The 25,292-nt window shown below is 39.8% G+C and overlaps 1 protein-coding gene across 11 annotated transcripts; it reads right to left on the bottom strand.

Moving 5' to 3' along the window:
* Positions 1-1,138: 1,138 nt before the first annotated feature.
* Positions 1,139-23,391, bottom strand: map7b (microtubule-associated protein 7b). 11 transcript variants are annotated; one of them, XM_008397984.2, is made up of 20 exons: positions 23,223-23,391; positions 11,281-11,427; positions 11,086-11,163; positions 10,467-10,630; positions 9,557-9,674; positions 9,190-9,291; positions 8,777-8,887; positions 8,093-8,188; positions 5,929-6,048; positions 4,299-4,471; positions 3,600-3,739; positions 3,250-3,494; positions 3,022-3,172; positions 2,767-2,935; positions 2,293-2,397; positions 2,160-2,210; positions 2,054-2,078; positions 1,841-1,958; positions 1,573-1,760; positions 1,139-1,355 (listed from the first exon to the last, which is right to left on the bottom strand). In XM_008397984.2, the coding sequence occupies exons 1-20, from the start codon at positions 23,377-23,379 to the stop codon at positions 1,345-1,347; spliced, it is 2,469 nt and encodes an 822-aa protein (XP_008396206.1). In that variant the 5' UTR covers positions 23,380-23,391; the 3' UTR covers positions 1,139-1,344. The 11 variants fall into 11 exon arrangements, with proteins under 11 accessions (XP_008396206.1, XP_008396208.1, XP_008396207.1 ...); XM_008397986.2 differs by lacking the exon at positions 23,223-23,391 and adding an exon at positions 18,588-19,251 and having other exon boundaries at positions 3,292-3,494; XM_008397985.2 differs by lacking the exon at positions 23,223-23,391 and adding an exon at positions 18,588-19,250 and having other exon boundaries at positions 4,299-4,447.
* Between the last annotated feature and the right edge of the window lie 1,901 nt (positions 23,392-25,292).

Consider the following 25,292-nt stretch of genomic DNA (forward strand, 5'->3'; position numbering starts at 1 on the left):
TAATATTTACAAATGTAGGTAGTCACCATGATAACAGTCCAGCTGGTAGAAACCTTCTGCTCACAACTAGTACGTATTGATGCTACGCTTTACAAAAGCTGAGTGAAAAATGTATGAGAAGCTGCTTTCAGTGGGGACCAGAGCATTTAATCTGGCTTCAGATGTTTGCATCGAAAGGAAGACATGGGAGAGTTTGGCTGCAAATGCCAAAGCTCAGGAATGCAGATTCACCTTCAACTCAGTGTGGAAACAACGTCGCCCTACACAGCAAGACAACACAACTTCACAATTCGCAGCATCCATTCATGAAAATTATTCATTTGTTTGATTCAGTATCAGATGTAAATTATTTCAAGTCATTTTGAGCCGAACAAAATTCAGCTTCTAACACAGCCCAGCTAAAAGAAAAAGTAAAACTCTTCCAGTACTCTGGGGCAAGTTGTAGGATACAGCTTTGACTGAGTTTTAACTAGAAAAAAGGGGTAAACAAAATGGCTTCAACCCAAAGCAAATTTCTGAAGAGAAAAACACAAAAAGGACGCAGGCAACTAGAAGAATCACATTTTATCTGTACAGCAATTAAATAAAGCTAAACGGAAACCAGGAGTTTATGCCCCATTTCTCTGTTGCCTGATAAAAACAGAATCTTCTTTTAATAATTACTGAAACTAAAGTTTGTAATACTCAATCACCCTGGCCTCAATCTTACAACCCCTAGTTTTAAACACTGTAGACAGATTACATTGCATTACGTGACATTTCTAGGTAGTCTCTATATAACTTAGTGCCATCATACCATCTCTTCTGTACTGATTCAACCAAAAATGTCGAAACTACACGGAAACTGCATCAGAGCCTTCTTTTTTTTTTCCTTTCGCATTGCAGACGCTGAAAATTAGATTAAAGAACATCTACAACAAAAACGCTTCAAGTATCATAGTTGGAAACTGAAAAGGTAATCTCAGTTTACAAAATTAATAAATTTTTCTTCACTCAATCTCAGGAGTTGAAGTTGTCTTGTGATTTTGGGGCGTCGGAGAACTGGGCAGGAACAAGAAGATAAGACCAACTGTCACCGAGAAAATGAACTCTGCCTGAGTTTCCTAAAGGAAAAGACACTTCTCTTGGAAAGATTGTCTTTTTTTTTTTTTTTTTGGCGTTCTTTGGAGACACCGGTTTCGGGACATGCCAATGGCGTTTTTTGTCCACAGGAGAAAGAGAATATAAATATGGTGCTGCTAATATCTCCTTTGGTTCAGTCTTCATAGCTCCATGGTTCTCTGCCTCCTTCAGAGGGCTTCTCCCGTCTCCATGGCTGTGGAGTCGTCACGTTCCAAAGCGGCTTCAGGCTACATCTGAATTTCAAAAAAGAAAAGGCAAAGGAATAAGAGCAAATAAATAAATGCAATATAACTCACTGACCTAAACATATGAAGGAATAAAGTACATTTTTTTCTGAAGGAACGAGTGTTTCCTGTACACACACATCTACAATTGAACATATAACATGACGCATATCCAACTCTAGGTAGTATAATAAGACAATAGATAAGCGATATAAGTCTTACTGACCTGGTCCCTGCTGGGCTGATAGGTCTTCAACTGCACTCAGAGGCTTTAGAAGACCGTTCTCCATGAAGGCTACGACAGAAACTTTACTCTCCTCTTCCTCTGTCTCCTGCTGCTCCTCCTCTCCTTCAGGAGGAGACAACCTGGAATGTGAAGGCAGCGAGATCACCTCTTCGAACTCACCGTTCTCCCTGTCAAAAATAGAGTGGAAGTTTTTTGTAATAAACAGGATAGAAACTGTGGGGTGTAATTTGCTTGCACTGTACACCACCTCTGGTCAGGGCGGCTCAGAGGAGCGGCGCTGGGTTGTGGGCTGAGGTCAGGTTGGTGACTGTTGCTGTTTGTCTGAGGCACGGTGGCTGCAGGTGCTGCAGGAGAACCAGGGCTCACTGACGGAACAAGAACAGTAACTATCAGTGGCGTCCTTCACTGGAACAACAGAGGAGAGGTGTTTTTTGGGAGAAGAGAGGTGTGTTCATGTTACCTGCGCTGTCTCCGGTCCTGACTTTCTGGAGATGAGGGAAATGAGAATAAACATTTTGAAAGTGTGTTAGACGTGTTTTCGGTTATTAACCAATATGTGCTTTTACCTTATCTGATGTATCTGAGCGTCTGGTTCTCTTCATGATCTCCTCGAGACGCTGCAGGAGTTAAAGACAGGAGAACGTTTAATAACATAGAGGATTTTTGGATGGGTTATTTATTAATGTTTAAGGACGTCACCTTTTTTCTCTCCAATCGTTCTGCTTCTTCCTTCTGAAAGTGCTTCTCCCTCTCCTGCCTCAGTCGCTCTGCCTCCTCTCTCAATCGAGACTCCTCCTCCTCTTTCTAGTCCAAACACAGAGACGAGCATTGAGACAGAGCTCAGCTAAATTCGGCACCAACAGGTAAATCTCACTGAATCAGAATAATAATAGAAATACTCAGATGATGATATTATTGAATATTAAAGCTATTCTCTCCTCACTTGTCTTTTTTATTTTTGCTTGAAATTGTGACTTTTAATATTTTGGGGAAAATTCCGGTTTCCCAATTACTATCTAGGTCATGACATAACATTTCTGCTTGAAATATATTCTTAATTGATCATAAGAAATATATATATATTTTTTTATAAACTAAATGTGTTTTCATACATATAAAAGTACTTATAATCATGGAACCAAAACAAAAAAAAAAGGTTGCTGTGCCTTTGACCTGTTTCTGGAGTCTCTCTGCCTCTTCTCTCTCCCTCTGAAGCTTCTCCTCCTCAGCCTTTCTCTCCTCCTCCTCCTGCTTTCTTCTCTCCTCTGCCAGACGCTGGGCCTCCTCTTCTCTCTTCGCTCGCTCTTCCGCTTTACGGCGGGCCATCTCCTCCTTTGCAGATCTGAGTGGAGAGAAACAAATGACATTGATGCAAGTCAACCTGCAGCGTTGGCGACACCGCCAGATGTCCTCGGAGGGCCTCTGTACCTCGCCTGCTCCTCTTGTTGCCTCCGCTCCTCCTCCTCTCTCTCCCTCTGCTCCCGGGCCAGCCGCCGTTTTTCGGCCAGGATCCGACTGGCCTCCTCTGGATCTGTGGTGCCAGCTGAAGGTTTCTGAGTTGGGGGACTGCTTGTAGTCTCTGGAAAACATCATAAAAGAATCGTTGAAGAAATTTGTCCTCCTAGCATGATTTACTTCTGTGTCTTTATGACCGACCGTTGACTTCAGCTGGTGCCTCACTCGGGGGATTGTTCTCACCCAGTGGCTGAGGTCTGGGTTGAGGAGGACTGAAAATCTTTCCTTCTTCCTCTTCTCCTTCTACCTTCGGAGCTGCTGTTGGCGTTGAGGGTTGGGAGTGCTCAGGCGTGATCCTGACAGGACGAAGGTTTCCGGGATCATCTGAAACGGGAGATTTAAGCAGCTTGGGAGTTGGGGGACGTCCCAGTGTCTTCTGTGGAGGTCTGTGATCAAACGAGAATAAAAATGTTATATTAGAAGATAAGGCCAAAACAAGAACTTTTCTTAAGCTTCATATTCATTTTGGAGAGAGCAATAGATTAATCTACCTGCCAGCAGAGGGCGGTGTTGCCTTGTTTGACTTTTTGCTTGAAGAAATGGAGGACTTATTGGGAGGTAACGTCAGAACAGGAGCCAGTGGAAGGGACAGATTGCTCCAAGACTTCCTGACACCGTCACGGTCCTTATGCTTACACAGATGCAATGATAAAACAATATTTGCTTTTCGTTCGCTCATCATCTAAGCAAATTGTTACAATCCCATGCTAAAGTAATTATGTCTTACACAGCATGAAATGAAAAGTTTGTTGTGGTTAAATACCAAATGAAAATGTTGCGACAAACATTGTGAGTCAGAAGAAAATCACGCATGGTTTTCAAGTTTTCCCACAAATATGAAATTGAAGTCTGTGACATAGATATTTATTCAACCTCCTTATCTCTGATACCCTCAAATAAAATGGATCTACCCATCTAAATGGACAGGTGAGAAAAGGAAGGATTAAAGAAGCGTTCAAGATGTCTTACACATCCCTGTGATGAAGCAAGATGGTGGCAACATTATACTGGCAAGATGCTTTTTTTTTTTTTTCCCCAGAAACCCAAACTGTACAAAGCAACAATCAAATAATTTATATCAAAACCTTCCCATGTGTTATGCCAGACCAGTCAAAACCCAGAGCTGATTCCAGACTGAGACTCTGTGACCGTTTGAAAAACATTTGTGCTAGGAAATATTCCTTCCATACCTGCACAGTCCCTGTGGTCCTCCTCCGAGCGGTGGCGGAGGCCGGCGAAGCTTTCTCTCTGCTCAGATTCCTGTCCTGGCTGCGACAGTGAGGGAGCACTTGGGCCTGCAGGGTCTTGAATGACACGGCGCTCATGGGGTGGCAGGAAACTGAGCGAGGACACACAGGCATGGCTACCGTGACGATGCACAAGGCGGGCGGGGAGGTTTGGAGTGTTTTGGAGCAGGTATGATTTTGAACAGTGTGGGAATTTGTGGGACATCAGAAAAGATTGGGCAAAAAGGACGCATAAAAATAAAGTTCAGAAGGAAAGATGGAAGTGCAAAGGAAGTTAGGTGAATGGTATGAATAAAGCCATGCATTTAGGGAGGTCAAACATGGGGGAACAGGAATGAAAAGGTGATGTTTTGGTAGTAAGAAAGCAGGAGAGAAAGAAGCTGTTAGTGCTACAGATTAGTAGAAGCGCAACATATATACAGACATTACCTAACAACAAGAAACACCCCGAAGAGGGAAACATATTTAGTTTATTATTCAATCAGGACAAGCTAGTCAGTATTACACATAACACCCAACACCAAATAGTGGACATATGCACAAACTACAACATGAACATAAAGCTAAAGTGCACATTTTACACATTGTTTCTAATGTCAGGCCAAAGAGCAACGTGACAAATAGACGGAATGAACTTTGTTTAAACCTACAGGTGAACGTAGGTGAAGGCTTTAGCACATTACTTCCAAACATATTTTCCTTAGTAGCTCCTTTCTTATGAAAACAAGGAACTTTACCACATGCATATGGAGAACCCAGAGCATGTAGTAGTTATATGTGTACTCTTATGAATGCACCTTTCTAACTGATCTCACTATTGGATATTTCCTATTAAAGTTGGTACAATGCACATACATAAATTTGTAAAAAAGAAAAAAAAAAGACATATTTGGCTATGTAAGATGTTCCTCACCAAAAAAATAAATAAATACAAATCTATATTGTTTTCTGGTAAAAAAAAAACTCATCCATGGTGACTGTTTGGTGGCTAATGCACAATCCTTTTCGAACTTGCTTTGTTCTGAAATGCAAGGCTTTTGAGAAAACTACCCACCAATGTTTCATAATTCTTTATGAAATTTGTAGTTCTCAACATAAAAAAAACACTTACATATTAAAAATAATATATGATTATTGTATAATGCAAAGTTGTACAAAGTTCACACAGTAACCTTGCAAACATTTTGCTACGGAGACAGGAGCAGCCAGCCCTGTCAATGGGTAAATACTTCCTAAACAGCTTAGACACCAGGATCTTGCGGTCTGCTTCAGTGCGTGTTTATATGTGTGTGTGTGTGTGTGTGCGTGCGTGCGTGTGTGTGGTGACCAACAGTGAGCTTCGGGTGCCCTGATACAGGCTGGTAAAGGCAGTTTGGGACAGTGTAATGCTTTAAATCCACTCAAATCTTATTAACATTGAAAACCCTCGAGGTCAAGACACTCTGTTGAAATATTATGACTTGTTTCTACTGTACAGGTGGAGATTTATGAGTGATTGCAGAAAGTCTTGCATCAAATTTAGGATAACTAAATGCCACAGAGTGAAAGAAGCGTGGACCGGACTGTGTGTTACCTGACTGCTCTCCAGACAAGCTCATGGCGCTGCGGCTCCGGGCCAGGTATGAGTGTGTTGGCTGCTGTAGACGGTTCACCATGCTGCTCTCCCATGGCGTCAGCGGAAGTCGGCGGAGTCCTGAACACAGACGCATGCAACACCTCAGCTTTGATAACAGCTAAAAGTATTACCTACCCTCTTATCAGCCCAAGCAGTCAGTCAAAGCAGATTATAAACCATCCGCAGGCCCAGCACAACTTCTCTTTACTTATCCAAAGTGAAAGGTGAACAGAAGTCAAGTTGACACCCCATTGCATGCATTTAACTGGTAAGTATCAGAGGAAGCAAACACCTTGAAGTGAACTGCACACAAAACGCAAGATGCAGGTAGGAGAGCAATAACAGAAGGCTGCAGCATAAAAAATATCACAATGCAGCATCAGATTTCAAAACCAGACTTCCCAGGATTTTATACAAGCAGTTTAAATATCTGACCATAACTCCCCCAGTTGCTCACTGGGAACACACGTATGAATAATGTTCATGATAATCCGTTTACCCACTTTAACACAACATCAGGCAAAGCATGCAGTGCGGCAGGGCTGGGTTGTTGGACCTTTTTCAATGCTCTGAAAAAGTACTTTCACCCCAGAGTTCTTTTGGTTTTCCTTGCTTTGGCACACTTCAATAGATCAAACACATTTCAACGTCAGACAAAGATAACCTGAGTAAAGGCAAACATCAGTTTTTAGAACATAATTCCATTTATTAAGGAACAAAATAAGACAAATTTAAATTTGTACTCAGAGTGAACACCTGAAGAGAACTCAAATTTTAAGGACAAAAACAAATCTATGCAAACCAACCTGCCCCTATGTGAAAAAGAAATTGACCGCTATCATGTCTCTGCCCACCTTGGAGGCAAAAACCGTCATTGAGTGTTGGTAATAAATGGAGGAATTTTGAGCCACTGTCTTCTGAATTGTAAGAACCTGTTTAACATTTCGCCACAGCGTCTCAACAGGATTAAATCTGAAGTGTATCTAAGCCACTTCAAAATCTTAACACTGGACTTGCTGATGCTCCCGATCGCCATCTTGTTCCATCAGTCCATGGACTATTTGTCCAAAAAGTTATTTGGGAAGTTAATTTTGTGAACTTTGAGTTATTTGGGCATAATTGGTTTTCATCTTCTCCAAAGGTTCTATTTTCGCCTAATTTCTTTCTTCTTGGGAAGTCATAGTCACTTTCTCAAACTGAAACAAGATGGGCTTGCAGATGTTTTAATTTCTTTTATGACCTCCAAGATAAGTCAATGATGTGCTCTTGGAACAATCTTGGTAGTCCGGCCACCTCTTGGTTTTTGCTATTATTCTCTTTTTAGACAGATAGATATAAAGGTATATCAATCTTTAAATTTATTTAGATTGGGGCATAACATGTCCCTTAGATCTTATTGACCTGTTGTATATTTAAGTAATTTCTTGACTCTATATGTCAGGCAGGTTGGTTAAGATAACTTTTGTCCTTAATAAATTAATTACGACATAAAAAACAGATTTTTATATTTGCTCAGTTTATCTTTGATTGACATTAAAATTTATTGGCTATATGAAATATGCAAAAAAGAAGTAATGTAATGGGGTGAATACTTTTCATAAGTATGCAAGTAAAAGATAACAAGCTGAAAACTGAAGGAATGAATGCTCAACGCATGGTATTGCTAAACAATTTATAGTATATGTATAATTTTTAATTATGCCTAATTATTGGGGTTTTTTTGGTATAGAAATTGAGGTATTGAAGAAGGTTTTAAATGGAATTAACTGGTAAACAAGCTTGATAATATAGAACATGGCATTTTTTTAGCCATGATGCATACTGTATATAGCATTCCCATAAAAAAACAGGATTATCCTACAGAGGATTATAGAAAGGAGTTACGTTGGAGCCCAATCCTAGTGATTAAATACTCAAGTGGAAGCATGTGCTGATTCATAGCACAGTGAACAGTTGTGAGTTGTAATTTAAACCTAATCTGCAATCAGAATGCGGACGTCCATCGTTTAAATTTAAAGGAACCATCTTCTTTTTTTTTTACTTTCATTCACAGTTTTCAGCCCATGATCTTTTCTGCTCTGTGCATCATAACATAAGAAGTCAAAAGTGCCCTTGATGAAACCTGTGTTTTTGTGCTGCGTGGTCTTCCCCTGATGTAGGCGGGGTTTGGACTGAGCTTTGCTTATTACAGGGGTGGAAGCTGTTCTCATCTGTAAGCCTGTCAGCAACATATAAACATCAGAGGATACATGATGTTTTAAACTTTGCACGAGAAAATATACTTCAAAAATAATAAACAGTATAAGAAACACCACCAAGAGTTAGACGACATGGTCAATATTCCCCAACCTGTCCAATAAGTATGATGCTACTGTAAACATTCTACATACTTCCCTCAACACAATTCCCAATCGTCATCGTCTTGTGTGTTAACTTTACATTCCAATACACTGTTACCGATCCCATGTGTACAATATTATTTTTGAAAACAATGTGGAAGAGATATTTATTTTTTTATATAGATCCGTGTGTGTACATGGCCTGACATAAATGAAAAAAATTATAAATTTAAAAAAAAAAAAATAAAATTGAAAAAACTTTGTGCTAAATGAATCTACAAAGTAACAATCAATAAATTCCAATTATCATAATTTCTGTAGACTAACACCAAGTCAAATATTCTTATTAACCTTCACAACAAAGATTTAGCACAATCCAACTGTCAGCTAAAAGTCTTATGGAACATCCCATAAAAAGGATACGAAAATATTAGGAAGTGACATGTGCATGTCATGACTTTCATTACCTCTGTCTGGCGAGTTCAGCAGTGTGGCAGATGAGGAGGAGAGGCGCTTGGTAATGATGGGATCCGTGTGTTTGGATAAATTCACGGTGGACACTGACCTTCTGTCAGCATCTACAGTCAAAATGAGAAAAATAAATTAATGATGGCAAACAAAAGGAAGTGAGATCTGACCCAGCAGACTTTAACTTCCTATGCATTCGTTAATTTAGGTTAGAACTGGAAAACTACCAACTCCTAAAAAAATAAATGAATTAGTGCTAAATGGAAATATTGTGTCTTTGCGATATGACTTTGGGGTAACATGGTGCGCTGCTAACCAAATACTAACGATGTCACCCACATCGGTCTACATGTGTACTACTGCTAGTGCTCTAAAACCAGCCAGCTAACTGACACAGAGCTATAATATTCACAGTGGGACGTCAATCCGTATCTGCGGTAGAAACTGAAAGCACTTTGCATGTGCTCCAGTCCAGCAAGGTCGAGTGGACAGAGGAAAGCAGACTCCACAAAACCTGAACCGAGAAAGAGCAAAGACGAGATAGAGGAGGGGATGAGTCAGACAGAAGTTGAACATGAGAATGAAAGAGAGAAAGACAGGGAAGGCAGAGAAGGGTGTGAGTAAGCAGTAATAACAGAAGGCAGTGAGCTTGAAAAGTGCAAAAATAAACATGGCAGAACTATTCTGACAAGCTGAGGCGGCTGGAAAAGTTTGTGATTTCTGTGGCGGACTCGATGTGTTTGTACAGGGCCTTTGCGGGTATGAATGTGTTTCAGTACCAGCTGGTATGCTTGGAGTGTTGGTGTGCAGCGCTCCTCCCCAGGACCAGCGGTTTTGCTTCGGTCTGGTTTTCTGGCTCCGCTCCAGCGTGCGGCGTATCACTGCCTCATGACGCACCTTCAGTCAGAACAACAAAAGAGAAATTCCTCGATGTGGCAACTTCTTAGGCTTTGAACAAGCTCAATATAATCTCTTCAGTCTCTGTGGTAGTGAAGAAAGTGTTTTTGTACACTAGTTTTATGGCTGTGTGACATACGCCAAATAAATTAGGAGAAAAATCATCCAAATAATACTTGTATCGCAAACAAATAGAAATGGGAGTGAAGGAGCAATGAAAAAAAGTACCAAAGTTACCACTTCACTTACAGATCAAATTTAGTGTAACTGAACCAGGGTGAGTGTGAGTAATAAAAGCCCCCGTGAAAAGTGTTAGTTTAAATTTCAGCTTCCACGTGTATGTGAAGCATTGTTGAAACATAAAAAAACTTGAAGCCAAGTCTATACAGTTGAAACCAGAAGATTAAATACACCAAATAAAAAGATACAAACATATTCTTTCTCATACTCGTCTTGTTTTTAGGTCAGTTAGAATAGCCAAAATTATTGCCAGAAAAACTTAGCCAGGACAATTTTTAGAGATTTTTATTCTAACTATATTTGAATCCCCCACTATAATCCTACAAAGACAAGCAAGTATACACAATTAATTGATTAACGTATATCATTTGATGAACTTATTTTATCCAAACAGATCGGATGTGATGTCAAAAAATATTCATATCATTGCAGTTTTTTTATAACTTATGAGCAATCCGTAATGGTTGCCACTCTTATTTATCTTTTATTAACTTTCTTTTATACATTTTTTTTAGGCTTGTCAAGCATAAATAAATCCAAACGGATGTATACCCTGTCCTCATCTTGCTTTTGCCTTCGCTTCTCATCCACAGCGGTCCGTCTTTTCTCCTCTTTGATCCGCTGCTCTTCCAGTTTTTTCTTCCTCTCCTCCAACTGTTTCTCATAGTGCTGCCTCGCTCTCTCCTCGCGCGCCTGCCACTGGGCCTCCTTGGCAGCTGCATGCATGTACGCACAGACAAGTTGGAATTTGACTCGCATAATTAAATTCACACGCATACACACGCACACAAACATCAACAAGAAGGGTCAACTGCACTTCCCATGAGAATGCTGTAACTTCCAGCACAAAGTAAATCCTTATATGAAGTCAGATCTTTGACTTATGTAAAACATGATCAGCATGTGTAACAAACAGCTTTTGACTTTTCGGTCTTCCTAAGACCTGCCTGATTCACTGCCGTATTATGTAAGGTAGAATCCATGGCAACTGGATGCCTGGGTTCACCCTGGATTTTATGTAACTTCCAGGGAAACCGACACTTCACAGCTGCCAACCAAGTTCAGCCACAAAATGTCAGGAGAGAATAAAGAAGAACAGCCACAGATTCACTTTAAAACATCAATTTCCCTCTGAATGACTGTCAAACACATGAAGATAAAGGGTGCTTACCATTCTGTTTTTCCCGCTCCTCCCTGCGCTCACGGGCCAGCCTCTGTCTCTCATCAATCTTGTTAAAGAGCAACGAGTCTGCAGCACAGTTTACTAGTACTATTAGCAAGTTTTCCCTTTAGAGGGGAAAAAAAACAAACAGGAGAAACTAGCAGGGTTTTTTTCAGTAAAATGCATTTGTTCTAAATGAGTTACCTGTTTTGGTAGCAGCATAACTACTTGTGTTTTTGCTGGTGGTCCGGTTAGGAATGGGAGGGGGTATAGGTGTCCCAGTGGGGGAGTAGGTCTGCCCAGAGGCTGAAGACCCTCGACCATCCTCAGATCTATACTGGGAGTAAGATGCTGAGAAAAAAAAACAGATTGGCATCAAACACTGAGCAAAGAAACTGAGATGGGGCGGGGGAAAGGATACATCAGAGCCATGAAAACATTAAGTCACAAGTGGAGATTAATTGGTCCAACATGAAAAAATGAAAAATCACCCCCCAGCCACAAAAGTTTTACCTCCAAATTACAGTCAGCATTATTCCCACAGGGTGATGTTTTTCCTCAGACCCTAAATTTAAGATTCATTACAACAAAGCCTGCATCCCTGCCGTGTGTAGGTTCGGAAGTGATTTAATTAGATTTCAATAAAGTTTTTACATTTGAAAGGACCAGAATGACAGGATATTCTGGTTCATCACACTATTTAGTTAGGAACAGCTGAAACACTGGGTGCCTTTAAATCTCAACTTAAAACCCACCTGTTTAGAGTTGCTTATGGCTAAATTAGGGTTAGAGTGCATGTTACCGATAGAGTGCATAGGGTCCATGTTTTTATGTCTTTAATGTTTTTCATTTCTTTTTATTTCTTTTCTACGTTTTAATGAATGTTTTTATCTGTTTTTTTTAAATCTCTTCCTCTTTCTCACTGTTTATTTAATGTCACAAGCTGTTTTTATTTTAATTATGTAAAGCACTTTGAAATGCCTTGCTGCTGAAATGTGCTATACAAATAAAATTTGATTGATTGATTGATTGATTGATTGATTGATTGATTGATTGATTGATTGATTGATTGAATGAATGAGTGTTTCCTGTGTAATGATTCTCACTAAACAAACATCGAAATATCTGATCTAAAGTGTCCACTTAAAAATTATCTACTCTTTACACAACTGTTAAATTACTTAAATTGTAAAAAACAAAAAGGGGAAAAAAAGATTTTCTCTAAATAATGTTTTATTCTACAAAATATTTAAAACCATACCATAATAACTTCCACAAGTCCCAGAACTTTCTTTTTACTGTGCCTAGTAGTAGTATTATTAGTATTATTATTTACGTGTCAGAAGTCAAAGCTCATTTCCGTAATTTTACTATCAAGGTAGTGGACTTGTCCAAATGCGACTGCTTAACTAATCATTAATAGGAATTATTGACAATCTTTATTATTGATCATGAGTTGTGAATTATCATAGTACAATGGTGGAGACTTACATGTCATAATCCTGAATACTAAGGTTAAAAATCTCAATAAAATATCTGTACTTAGCTTTTCTTGGACAATTTCTCATTCTCACTGAGGTCTGACCAACTAATTCCAATTGTTAATGTATATCACAGAATGAAAAAAAACCCTTCATGTTCATCATGAGATGTGCATACTTTTGAAACCAAAATAAAAAGAAAGAAAGGTCCTGCATTCAAATTCCCATGTGGGGTTTTTCTGCATGGAGTTTACATGAGTGCATGCAAACTCCATGCAGGCTGCATTCTGATAAACTTAAGCCATACTGTAGCTGCATTATAGTGCAAAGGTGAAAATATGTTTATATGTCTGGAAAATGCTTGCAGCAATAAATCTAAGATTTGTAAAAACAAGCACTTCTTATGAGCTGTGTGAATAAATTCAGACCAAGAGTGTCCCTGTGGTTTCTATTACATGGTTGCCTCTCCTGATAGAAAAAAAAACATTGTTCAATATTCATATTATTTTGTTATCACCAAAGTTCACTTCTTATAGAGTTGAGCTTGATCATTGGTTCTATTGGCTCCAGGGTGACTCAGCTCTTAATTTTAGCCATTTGGAAACAAAGTTTTATTTAAGATGTGATAGAAAAGCACTAAAACAACCCTATGAGTTGTAATATTAGTGCCACTAGCAAGTCAAGAAGACAAAAACAGGGTTATATACAAATATAACTTGAATAATGAAACAGAAATTTGTGTGGAAGAGGCAAATGTCACAATTCATTCAATTCCTCCAAGTCCAACTAAAATAATACACTTCCAACACTCATGTGGGCTTCCTATCTTTTCAGCAACATCACAGCATGTCTAGTAATTACCCACAACAAGGCAAAAGAAGAGCAAAATATAGATTTCATATCTGACTCCACCGGTGTTTAAAGTGTCTATTTAAAACTCCTGATTCTCAATTTCTTGTGTACTTCCTTTCGTGTGCCTGACTTCGCCGACTCCACCCACCGCAGGCTTAACAGTTTTACACGAACTGACAAAAAGAGTAGAGAAAAGACAATCAGGTCATAGTTGACTGGGTATTGTGTGTAACCGTGTATGGGGCAGCTGCAGAGGTGTGTACACACGCATTCACAGGTCTGCATTGCCTCAGGTAGATGTGGTCATAATGACTATTGTTACAACAAGAAAGGCAGCACCAGGACTTTGTTCGCGCCTGAAAATCCATTTCCTCATATAAAAGATCGGCTCAAAAAGGAAAGGATCATTTCCCGCATCTCAATATTTAACTTAATATTTGTCTAGAAACTCATTATGAGCTTGGCATGACATTAGAAAAAAAATATTTGCACTTCGGAGGTCAACATCAAGTAGGGGGGGCAACACGCCACCACAACTGGCAACTTGTTTTGATTCACAAAGCTTTGAATAAACCTCGTTCAATGTCCCATTCAAATATGTTCCCTCATAGCCAACTTTGCCCAGCTCTTTATTCCCACAACTCATCCAGAAAAGGTCAGATTCAGATGAGATAAAACCTGCTCATTTCATTTTAGAGTCTGCCCTAAAAGGCCGTCTAATAGTGAGAAACTTATGAAATGTATATCTAGAGAGTTAAACAGGAATCCTTACAAGATGTCCAAAAACATGTCTATTATATAGAGTAACTTATGAGAGAGCAAAACATTAATCTCATCTGAACTAACTGATTGGGTCCTTTCTTATTGACAATGTCTAGTTTCCTTTTGAGCTACCTATTCTGATGATAAAACATCAAATGGAAAAAATATGCTACAGGTTCTTTGGTAGATGTCACAGTTTTGAGTCTAGCACAAATGAAGGCATTGCATTATCTCAAACGATCCATCAAAGCATATATTTGAGATGTAGCAGCTGATGTTTGGGCACAGAGTTCTAGCCTCTGACCGCCTGATTGGTGCATTCCTACTTAGAGTATCTCAAAGTGATTGGAAAACACCAACACCAAATATAGTGGAGTTTATGGGAATGGATTCACCAAGAAGTGAAAGCTTAAATCAACTGTATTTTGAGTGCAGCATGCAGAACAGGGTGCTCAGTAGTGTGAGGTGCTTTCTGCCCCACTTATCTTGGTACAGCCCCACTCTGCTGTTCTTAAAACAAATGCACAAAGCAGTGCGCATCGCCCAAAAGAAAGCTACACAGAGGCGATCAAATATATATGTGAACAAGCACTTGCTCAAAACATGAGACTGTGTTGAGGTAAATACATATTTAATGAGATACAAAAGTGTCTTCTTCATACTAACTCGGTGTAGGATTTTGATGTGACATCCTAGTCCCATTAATTCAGCTATTACGCACCAACCGCACATATTTTAGCCCGTTGAAATAATTCACTGCTCTAAATGTGCAAACATGATTTTGTCACCAATTGGTTAAAGTTCGTAGATTGATTATAGATTGGAAAGAAAGTAAAGAGGAGATACAGAAACAATCATACAGCGTGTTCCCACAATGTACTCCTGAGAAAATGTCATACTTTTACAGAAGATACTTAAGTTCTTAATGCAATCTTTATGTGAAAATACAAAATAAATTAAGTGAATTTACTGCAAAGTTAGGCTTTAAGCACAAAGTCTGGAAAACAAAAGATCAGATGGACGAATGAATGGATATTTCATACAAAGATAGAAACAAGAGTGTAGAAATGCTACTTTTCTGGTCTCTAGTTTATTTTTCCATGTGTTTTCTATACTGCAGTGATTTGAGATTGTCATTGCAATATTAAGCAATATAATTTTCCAATTTATCCCCACAAAATGAAGCAATATTGTCCATTAAAATAAAAGATTTAAACATCAATCCAAACATTGCCTTACATTTCTGCTTCAAACATGAACGTTTACTTGGAGTTTATGGAACCCATGCAGTAAAAACCCAATAACCTAAAAGCGCTAGAGTATTTCATGCCAGAGTAGCGACGGACACCTCATGCCAAGTAAGTGATAATAATAACAAGTGTAAAATCAAGCTGTTGGTACAAATAGCATATCTTAAAAAACAATCAGTTGCAATAACCTCTCCACTGATCCGATATACTTTCAGCGTAGCTGTGTCCTTCCTGTGCATCTCACAGGCATCCATCTGTTGCAGAGGTCACTGAATCAACAAACCTCCGATAGCCCAAAGTGTATTTGCTCGTGCACACTCGCCTGCTGTTTAACACCATTCGCAAACACATTAAACCTTCTATGCGGTGTAACTGAACCTGCTCACAGTAGAGGCTTCCTGTCACCAGGTCCACCTGTCACGCTGCTCTTAAGCTTCCAACATTGTTTTTTTTAAAGATTCAACTATGTGGGTTAAGTAATGAACTACATTAAAAAGCATAAAAAGGGAGGCGGGGCTTCTCAGAAACTGGAAGATGGTGGTTTGTGTTTGAAGATGTTTAAACCGACAATTTAAGTGGTGAAAAGGACATTTTTGCTGTGCATCTCCAATTTTACTTTTGTTTTCTCGTGAAAATCAACTGTATTTATCGCCCTTCATATCTGTCTGTGGTTTCGGTGATAAAAATCAGCTGAAAATAACTAAGATAGCACATGACTTTAGCCAGACAGCATTCGTGTACATGTAGAAGATTTGTTCATTTCATTTAAGAGTTCAATTTTTGGAGATAAAAGTTTTTTGCTTTTTTCCCCCCTGCCAAAATATAATATTGTACAGAATATAAGTACAAAAATCTCCAGATGGTAATGAGATTTTGGTGAACTAAAAGCATAAAGCACAGTAAAAGATGCAGTCAATGTACCTTCTTTGACTTCTGACCATAATAAAACCCAATCTTATGCACTTTCACTCCTCTTTCCCACAGTTCTTAGCTTCACCTATTGATTGATCAAAATATAATAAAGTTGTATTTAATACAGATCCTCCAGTTGGCCAAAGCACAAGGTTTTACCTGAGTTGTTCATAATGTCAGATGTATTAATCCAAACGTGGGACATCTGACCCTGCCTGGTCTGTCCACTTCAGCTAGATCAATCACGGGACCGGCAGCAAGGTTCCTACTTCCTGAAAACATTCTTCCTGACAGAATCTGAGCTCAAACACAAAGTCCACAGTCCAGGTAGAAACCAAAAGCAAAACTCCTCCATCCGGCTTTTTCTAAATTAGATTTAGAAAATGAGCGAGGTCAGTCGGTGTCACCGCTGCTGACACGCCAGTCCCCATCCTTTTGTCTGCGTGTGCATGTGTGTTTATGCCGTTTTGCATGAATATGTGTTACACAGAGTGAGATATAAGAGAGAGTGTGACTGTTTAATCTGCCCCTCCCTCCTCCTACGCTCGTTGTCTGTCTGTCTGCACACCCTCCCCACCCCCAGTCTATCTGCATTCATCGCCGGTCAGATTAAATGGTCAGAGTTGGCGATTAATGCTCTGCCGTCCAGGCCAGTGGGTAACAGGCAGGCACAGTGTGTAGCTCCTTCCTTCCCTGCAGCCTGAGAGGATTAGCTGCTGCTAATGCTAAGCCAAACTGTAACCTCCAAACACCGGAGCGGCAAAGGGGGCAGGGTTGAGAGTATTCCTTTACAGCTCTGGACGAAAGGTGCAACAACAGTGCGTTTTATAATTTTGTGGTCCGAGCTGCATTGTCTTCAGCCTCAAACCTAAGAATGTCTGCTAGGTACTCACAAAGAGCAATTTTTAGGCAAAAACAAAAATCAGACTGAAAGTTTGCCATCTTACTTTTGTCAAGACATTTCTCAGAAGCCACATTATTATACTTTTGAATTGTCCACAAAGTTTGTGATTCGAGTAAAAGACGATATTACTTCATCTGATAATTTTCTGGGAAAATATTTGCAAAGCAATTTAAACAGTCAAAATACAGTGAAGCAAAAAAAATTTCAGCTGTTCCTTCCAGTTAAAACACATAGCATGTATCAAAAATGTTTAAACCCTTTGTATTTTTACACATTTATGTCATTTTTCACCCTCAAACTGACAGTGTATTTTATTGGGAAAGCAAAGTCGTTCATAGTTGCAACATGGAAAGACTTCTGCTGAGACTTTTCCCCATTTTAGTTGCAAAATAGGTCAGCTCAGTCAAAGGATGGAGTCAGTGAAAAACAAGCAAAAAAGTTTTGCTGTATATTCTTAACCAAATGTAGGTCTGGGCACCTCAATACTCAAATTTGTTAAGATCTAAAATTTGCCATTGTAGCTCTGGCTATAGATTGAGGGTCATCCTGATGGAGTGTGAACCACAGCGTCAGCTGCAGTCTCTAACAGGTTTTTCTTCCAATGTTGATGTGCATTTAGTTCAGTTCAAGATGTGCCATTAAAAAAAAGCCTGTTTGTCAGTTCTAATATCATGTTCAGGGTGATGCGTCAGTTTTCGGCCACTACTGTTGTCGGTTATGGTATCTTCTGACCAAAAACAGGTAAAAGCTATAATTCCAGCCTCTTCTTAAAGTATTACCAGAAATATTTAACTTTTGAAGACCTGCCAATTTTAAGAGAAAGTCCCAGCACTGCACATTTCTTACTGCTGCGACTGCAGTCGTATGCTGGGGTGTTGACAGGACCTCTTTGCTTACAAACGCATTGCCATCACATACACGTGTAAAGCACACTGCACCTCCGCTCTCATCTCTGCTGTCCTTGTCTTGACCTAATCTTGCAGCCTCAGCTAATTTTCTTTCTTGCACAAACAAAAGTGTCCATCATCACAGACCCTGCACACCAACGATGTCTGCGAAGCGCATTCTAATCCAAACCCCATAAAGGAAAGTGCAGCAAGAGATTTTACTTTTGAGTATAAATATATAATGAGCCATGCAGTAAAAAGAAAAAAAAAAAAGTCCACAAATCTTTGGTGCGTCACATTTTCAGAGCATCTGCAGCTCCGACTCTCTGGAGAATGCTCAAAGTTTCCTCAGTTCAATTATAAACTCTTTGCCCCAGATAATGCCCTTAATTTAGATACGTTAACGCACACTCAAACTTGCACGGTCACAGTGGACACCCAGTCAGTCTACTTTCCTTCATACCTCGTTTCTTCTTCCTGCCAGCCTCCCTCCGTCTCTGTACCTCCTCTTCCTCAGTGATGGTACAGAGCGGTTGAATCGTCAGCCGGCTGCCTCTCTTCCTCAGCTTCCACTTGTCTCTGGGTGATCCACTTCCTCCACCTCCTCCTGCTTTCCTATCCGGCATCGCCTGCCCTGTTGCAACCGCTCAAGCCCCCAGGCTAACTTACCCGAGCCCTGCCCATCCCACCCCACCCAAAGGAGATAGGGAACTGTTCCGGAGGACTTTGGAGGTCAGGGTCACCCCTAACAGCGCTCTTCTTCAGGAAGATGCAGGTGTCTTACAGATAAATACCCGCAGCCATGTTAAACGAGCTACTTTAAAGCTAAAAAGGTTTGCAGATGATACAAAAATAAAGTAATTTTGAGGACAGCCAAAGAAAGGCAAAAAAAAAATGATGAGTCAAGAATAAACCCAGTGCAGTGCAGAGGAAGGAAAGGGATGCAGACAAACACAGCAGCTCAGAGGACCAGCGAGCAGCGAGAGTGAGGATGAGGGTGAGCTCTGGTGGAGTGGCTTAGAAAAGAAGACTTAATCCACAAGAGTGGCTCCGCAGAGGTCTGTAAGAACCGCACAAGTGACTCCTGCGCTCCTCAGGAGGATGCTGCATCTGCTGTCTCCACACACACCCCCCCACCTCCCGTCTTTATAGTCCCCCCACTAGATCTCATCTGCAAATCTGCCAGGAGAATTACATCACATAGCATTTCCTTCTACTGTACGAGGATATGCGCACACAGGGACAAGGAGGATGAAAAGAGGTTAGGAGAGTCGATAAAATATTCAGTGCAGCTCCAGTAGTGGAAGGTGAGCTGGTACAACGTAATGGGTTTCCCTGACAACAGCAGCACATGGACCAGTGACACAGTGCAAGAGTAGGAGTTTGACAGGTGGACGTCAGAGCAACAAAGCACAGTTGCTGGATGCTACCACTCCAAGTCAAATAATGCAGTACTGGAGCCATTGCTTTTGGAAGGAGTCCAGAGAGCACATGGTTTATGGCTCCACCCACCGTCTCCACTTAAAGAGAAATCATATTATTTTTATATGGGCCAGTTTCTGGTAGCAAGTTATGCTCGATTGATGCGTGTATATTCAACCTGTTCTTTTATGTTCCCATAAGACTCAGCGTACCAACCGCTTATGGCATATTCTCCCACACCCAAACAAACAAACAAACAAACAAACAAACAAACAAATAAGCAAACAAACAAATAAGCAAGCGAACTTAAAAATAAAAAAATAATCCAGATAGTTTTAAGAAGCATTAACTCTGGGTTCCCCAGTGTACATGTATTTTTTATTTCAGTTTTTTATTCATTATTTTTAAAAAAACAACAAAAAACGTTGCTTTTCTTTCTACTTCACAGTGAAGCACTAGTTTGCTGCTACTCACATACAATCTTAATATACAAAACTAACATTTATAGCAATAACAAGGCAAAATGCGAAAAGTTGTAAGGACTGTAAATATACTTTATACATTTGTGAAGTCAAAATGCTTAATCAGTAGTATGTCATTGGGGCTATTTATTAAATATCTCTATTAAAATAACTTTTTCCCAATAATAATAATATAAAGGAATTCAGGCCAATAGTTGCAGCCTCATCTCCTCAGAGAGCATGTGCTGCACAAACACAATCATGGACGAGCAATCTGATCTTTGTCCCCACAGGACACAGCAGTGCTGTAAGCCTACACCTGACTTTAACGTGATAGGCTCTGCAACACGCCCTTCTCACTCATATTCAGTGTGGCAATAAGGCAAAAGAACAAATAGGATTTTTACATGAAAAAGGTACATGAAGTTCATAATTGAGTGTGGATGTATTGATACTGGGATATTATAGTTAACACAAATTTACATTTAATATTCCTACAGTGAATATGTCATAAGTAGGCAACCAGAAACTGAAAGACAGGAAGGAATAAATGGAAGAAAGAGGAAAGCGGGTTAACACAATGAAATAAGGGGACTGAAAAAGACAGAAAGGAGGAAGTGAGTTAGGACACAAGGAAGGAAGGGAAGAAGGAAGGGCTTGAATGAGTAAAATGAGGAGGACAAGGGTACAGAAAAACTTTGGCAAAGAGGAAATGCAGCAAAGAAAGGAAAGAATGAAGCTACAGCACAAGTAAGATGGAATAAGACAAATGAAGAATGAAGGGAAGGATGGCTACAAAGACGGAGTAGGGCACAGAGAAGGACAACAAAAGAAACATAAGATGAAAAGAAGAATATATTGAAGAAAGGAAAAGGAGTCGGGGGGACAAAGCAGCTGGGCAAGGCACCAGGAAGGAAGGAAATAAGGAAGGACAAAAGGGAAGTAGGTGTGAACGGAGGAAAGGGAGAATGGAGAGATGCATAGTGAAAACAAATATTTTCTCATGCACCATGTCCCTTTTCCACGCGGAGGCTATAGACCTCGACGGGGCCATCCTGATTTTAACTCCCATCCTCAATGCCTTTGCTGCATGTCTTTCCCCACTTCTCTCTGCCTCTCTGTCTGATTACTGTCAAATAAAAGCCAATAGTACGCCAAAAAATAATTTAAAGACAAAACAACAGAAAACAAACACAGAAATTAAATTCTACCTCGCAACTTTTAAATCCTCTCCAACACATCTGAGTCAGTTGGCTGAATTTTCTCATCAGAACATCACTCAGGTTCACATGCAATCTTAATCATATTAATGGACGGAAATGAGGCCATTAATATGACTCAGGTGTGCTGGAGAAAGGAAAGTGTAGTGGAGAAACTACACTACACTGGCATTAGTGTACAGACAAATACAAATAAAACTAATCATGCTTAAGCCAACACTGAATGCCCATTCATAGCATCGGGGCGTAGGCTTTGGGGCTGTATTCAGAGTAAAAACTTGTTGTTGCTGCAGGTCAGTGGGTATCGGGCAGTCTTAAGTTTTCCCGGTACAATGATTGAGTAAAAATACCACAGCTGTATGGAATCATCATATTTACAAATGCAACTAGTCCTAATCCAATTCATTTATTTTAAACCAGAGAAGAAGCACATATTGCACGTTCTGCTAAAGTAGCAAAGCATAAATTATCTTTTTTTTTAATAATATGCACACATTTTATTATTCTAATACTAGACAACAATCAAACAAGCAAGCTGCTCTTGGCTTTTTCAATTACTGCTTTAAAATAATGTCACCTTAGTTAGAGTGATTGGTGACATCTCCACAGCATGATGCTGCCACCTGCATGTTTGAGTTTGTTTACATAGCATCACTATCAGGGCATCGGGGTCTTTGCAGCCAAAAGTATTGATTTTTTTTCTTCTTTCTTGTATGCAAACACAAATTAAAGGGACCACTGTGTTGTGAGAAGTTTAGTAATCCAGGAATCATAAGTTTTTAAAACCTGTTATTCCTCGATACAGGAAACCAGCACATGCCTACTTGATTGGACATTATTTGTAATAAAACAGCAAATAATTTTATTCACAAACAGATTAAAACTTTCTGTGAATAAAAGGTTTGGAATACAAGTAACAGCTATGCTTTCACATAAACTTAAGATCATACTAGCAAGCATACAAACCCAACAGCAAAATTTACAAAAGAAAAGATAAGGCTCTGATTTATTACCCATTATTCGTTTTAACTTCTCATAAGTACAATTCATATTTTTGACTTGTTTATTTTTGTTGCCAAAATCCTGTAGCTAAAAATAGATGAGTGATTATAAAAATAAGTGATTTACACTGTAAAACAACACGCTAATCTTCATTTGTAAATCCCTCCAAACAGAAAACGTTCAGTCATGAGACACCACACTACGGAAGACAAAACAATGACAAATCCCAGTCATGGAGTCACAGCAGGTTAGTACACTAACAATAGATAAAAAAGCACCTGCTCAATCCCTATTAGACTGGAGGGGTGTGGCTACATGTGGGGGGGGAAAGTTTCTCTTTTATTTTCTTTCAAGTAATAAGAGATAAACATTCAACAGAACTTCTTTCCAATACACTAAAATCCACTCACACAAGCAATTAGTTCTACTTTGATTAATGCTACTAATAGATGCTAAAAGAAAAATAGTTACACCGGTCTAAGGAACAATTTCATTTCATTGGTGGTGAGTTTATCAATAAACCAAATTTAAACGAGTTTTTTTTTTTTACACCAAGTCCCCAGAATAACAAACCTCGGTTTATCCATTAATCCACCTGTCACACATCTAGGGAGGAAGCTCTGACGGAGACCAGCTGACAAAATGTCAGCAACAGGTGTTCGTCAGGAGGAGCTCACAATGTCGTTCAACAGCTAAGACAAATGAACAACTAAAGAGGTTCGAGTGGTGTGAAGAAGAGCGGCTCGAGTTAAAAAAGTCAAGCACAAATAAAGTAAAGCAACCGGTTGGTTGAGTTGGTTGACAGATAATCCCATTCCCGTGACCGACCGGTGGGGAACCCGAGTTTGTTTATAATTTAGAGTTTAAAACAACGAGAGGGGGGGGGGGAAACGACCAGAGGGGCTCAGGTGAGCTGAGCTGTGGCTCAGACGGAATGTCTGCAAGTTAAAATCATTTATAGGAGTTAAGAGTCGCCTCGGCATTAGAGCTCACCTTGGGACTCCGGAGGAGAGGTGTCGCTGCCATCCTGCTCCGCCATTTCTCCTGACGTCAGCTGAGAGGGATCAGCAGCAGGAACCAGAGGGACCTGATCCCTGCACAGGGCTGCGGTGACTGGGGCTCCTCCCACGGACAGGTATGGGCTCATCATTCCAACTCTACCCCACCAAGAAAAAAAAGTGCTACTTAGAAATAATACATAAAATCCATTAGAATTTTGCTTTCTGCAGAGAAAAAAAAATATTTGAAATGATTTATGTTATTCGCTTTCTGACACTCGGATTGGTCAGACACGATTTACTTTAAATGAAGAAAAGTCTAAGGGGCATCATCTTTACCCAGGGGGTTTGCAGACATTTTTATAAGAGGAAGGGCCAGGTGAGATAGTTCTGGATTAAACGCACAATGTATAAGAGCGCCATCTGGTGACTAGTAGAAGTGATTTCGGAAAACGATGCGAATTTAACATGGGAAAACCATGTTAAATTTCAGTTTGTTTCAGTTGTGATTCATACAGATGATAACCAACAAACCACATTCACGGATTCAGAGGGCGAAAGCAGCCATGTTGTCAACACACCTTACCGGCGTGCTTCTTGATATGGACTGTGGGAAGAGTTTGAGCCCACGTCGCATGAGTTCCTAACAAAATACACAACATACTGTTTGTGGTCGTAACTTTACAAAATAAGGAAAAGTTTCCTGTGATGGTAAACCTCAATAATCCATGTTGCAAGTGTTTTCAATAGAAGTTCGCGATAGTACCAGCAGAGGGAGCCCTGTTCTCAATTTAGAAACCTTCCATTCATCAAAACAACATTCAGTGTCTTTTGTTGCTTTGGTATCTTTGTTATTTTGGTTCTTTCATAAATTCAATCCGTACAGTACAGGAGGCAGGTGGTACAGATTTTGTTTAGATATGAAAAATGCTTGAGACCATTACAATCCAAAACATGTCAGAGACATAACAAAAGGACATTGCAATTCGACACAATGAGGCCCAAATATCACATGTCTGTTAATTTATTCTGCAATATTGGCAAAATGTTTTGCTGTTCCTGGATAATCGCTCTTAATATCCCTGCTTTTTAACCAGACTGTGCTGGTGTAGCCCCTTCTCTTTTACCCTGAGCAAAACAGGATTTGATTGGTGCACAGAAATCTGGAGCCATGGCAACCAGCTGTTTGGCGATTTCTCAGATGGAGGCGGTGGAAGGAGGAGATTGGCCTGTAGGTATATACTCGGATACTGGCAGACAGATAAACATGTTGTCTGACGGGGTGGGAGATGCAGAGAGCAAACGAGTGGGAATGAGAAAAAGAACAGTACTCATTCAGCTCCCCTGTGTTTTTATTTAAAGGGGGTTTGATCTGAGACTGTCAACCCCACCCAGCTGTTGTTTCACACAGATCCCCTCCAGACGAAGACGTCCCATTTCTTTCAGCTCCTCAGGCTTTGTGTACGGTCTAATTTTTTCCCCCCTATTTTATATTTGTTTAAATTGCCTGTCTCAGAATCCCAGAACAGGACTAGCTCGGTGGGCTGGTTAAGCACACAAGGTGAGATCAAGGTTCTATGAATCTGGCTGTATTCAAATGTTTTGATGAAAGGCTGATTGACCTGTCATTAATTGGAGAACAAAAATATAGCAAAAGACCCCGAACAGATAAATCTTGACATTTATCGCCCACAGAATGCTTGTTTTACTTTTATTCCATATACTAAATGGGAAGACCCTTAAACAAAACATATATACATATATTTCTTTGACTTGTGTTAGAGTTGGACTGCTGGCCAGACATTTCCCTGATTAATTCTAGGGTTCTTCATTGAAGGCTGCACTCAGCTGAGGGTGGGGGGTGGTCTGTCAGGGAATAAGCCGATTGAAGAACTGATTGATTTCTAGAGCGAGTCTCTTCACAGGGTCACTTGGATTAGCTTCTATTTTGTTCACTAGGAAATCAACAAGCTTTTAGGCCTTTGAACATCAGGATATAGAGATTCAATATGTTTCAAGAATCCAGAGAAAAGATTGTCTGTTTTTTACAGATACGACTCCTGCA

This window comes from Poecilia reticulata, linkage group LG21, assembly GCF_000633615.1.
Source record: "Poecilia reticulata strain Guanapo linkage group LG21, Guppy_female_1.0+MT, whole genome shotgun sequence".
Classification (NCBI taxonomy): Eukaryota; Metazoa; Chordata; class Actinopteri; order Cyprinodontiformes; family Poeciliidae; genus Poecilia; species Poecilia reticulata.

Coding starts and splice junctions, on each gene's coding strand:
- map7b (XM_008397983.2), bottom strand. CDS start 18,750: ATGCCGGATAGGAAAGCAGGAGGAGGTGGAGGAAGTGGATCACCCAGA. Junction 11,164..11,280: donor TTATGCTGCTACCAAAACAG/GTAACTCATTTA, acceptor ACTGTGCTGCAG/ACTCGTTGCTCTTTAACAAG. Junction 3,173..3,249: donor GGCACCAGCTGAAGTCAACG/GTCGGTCATAAA, acceptor GATGTTTTCCAG/AGACTACAAGCAGTCCCCCA.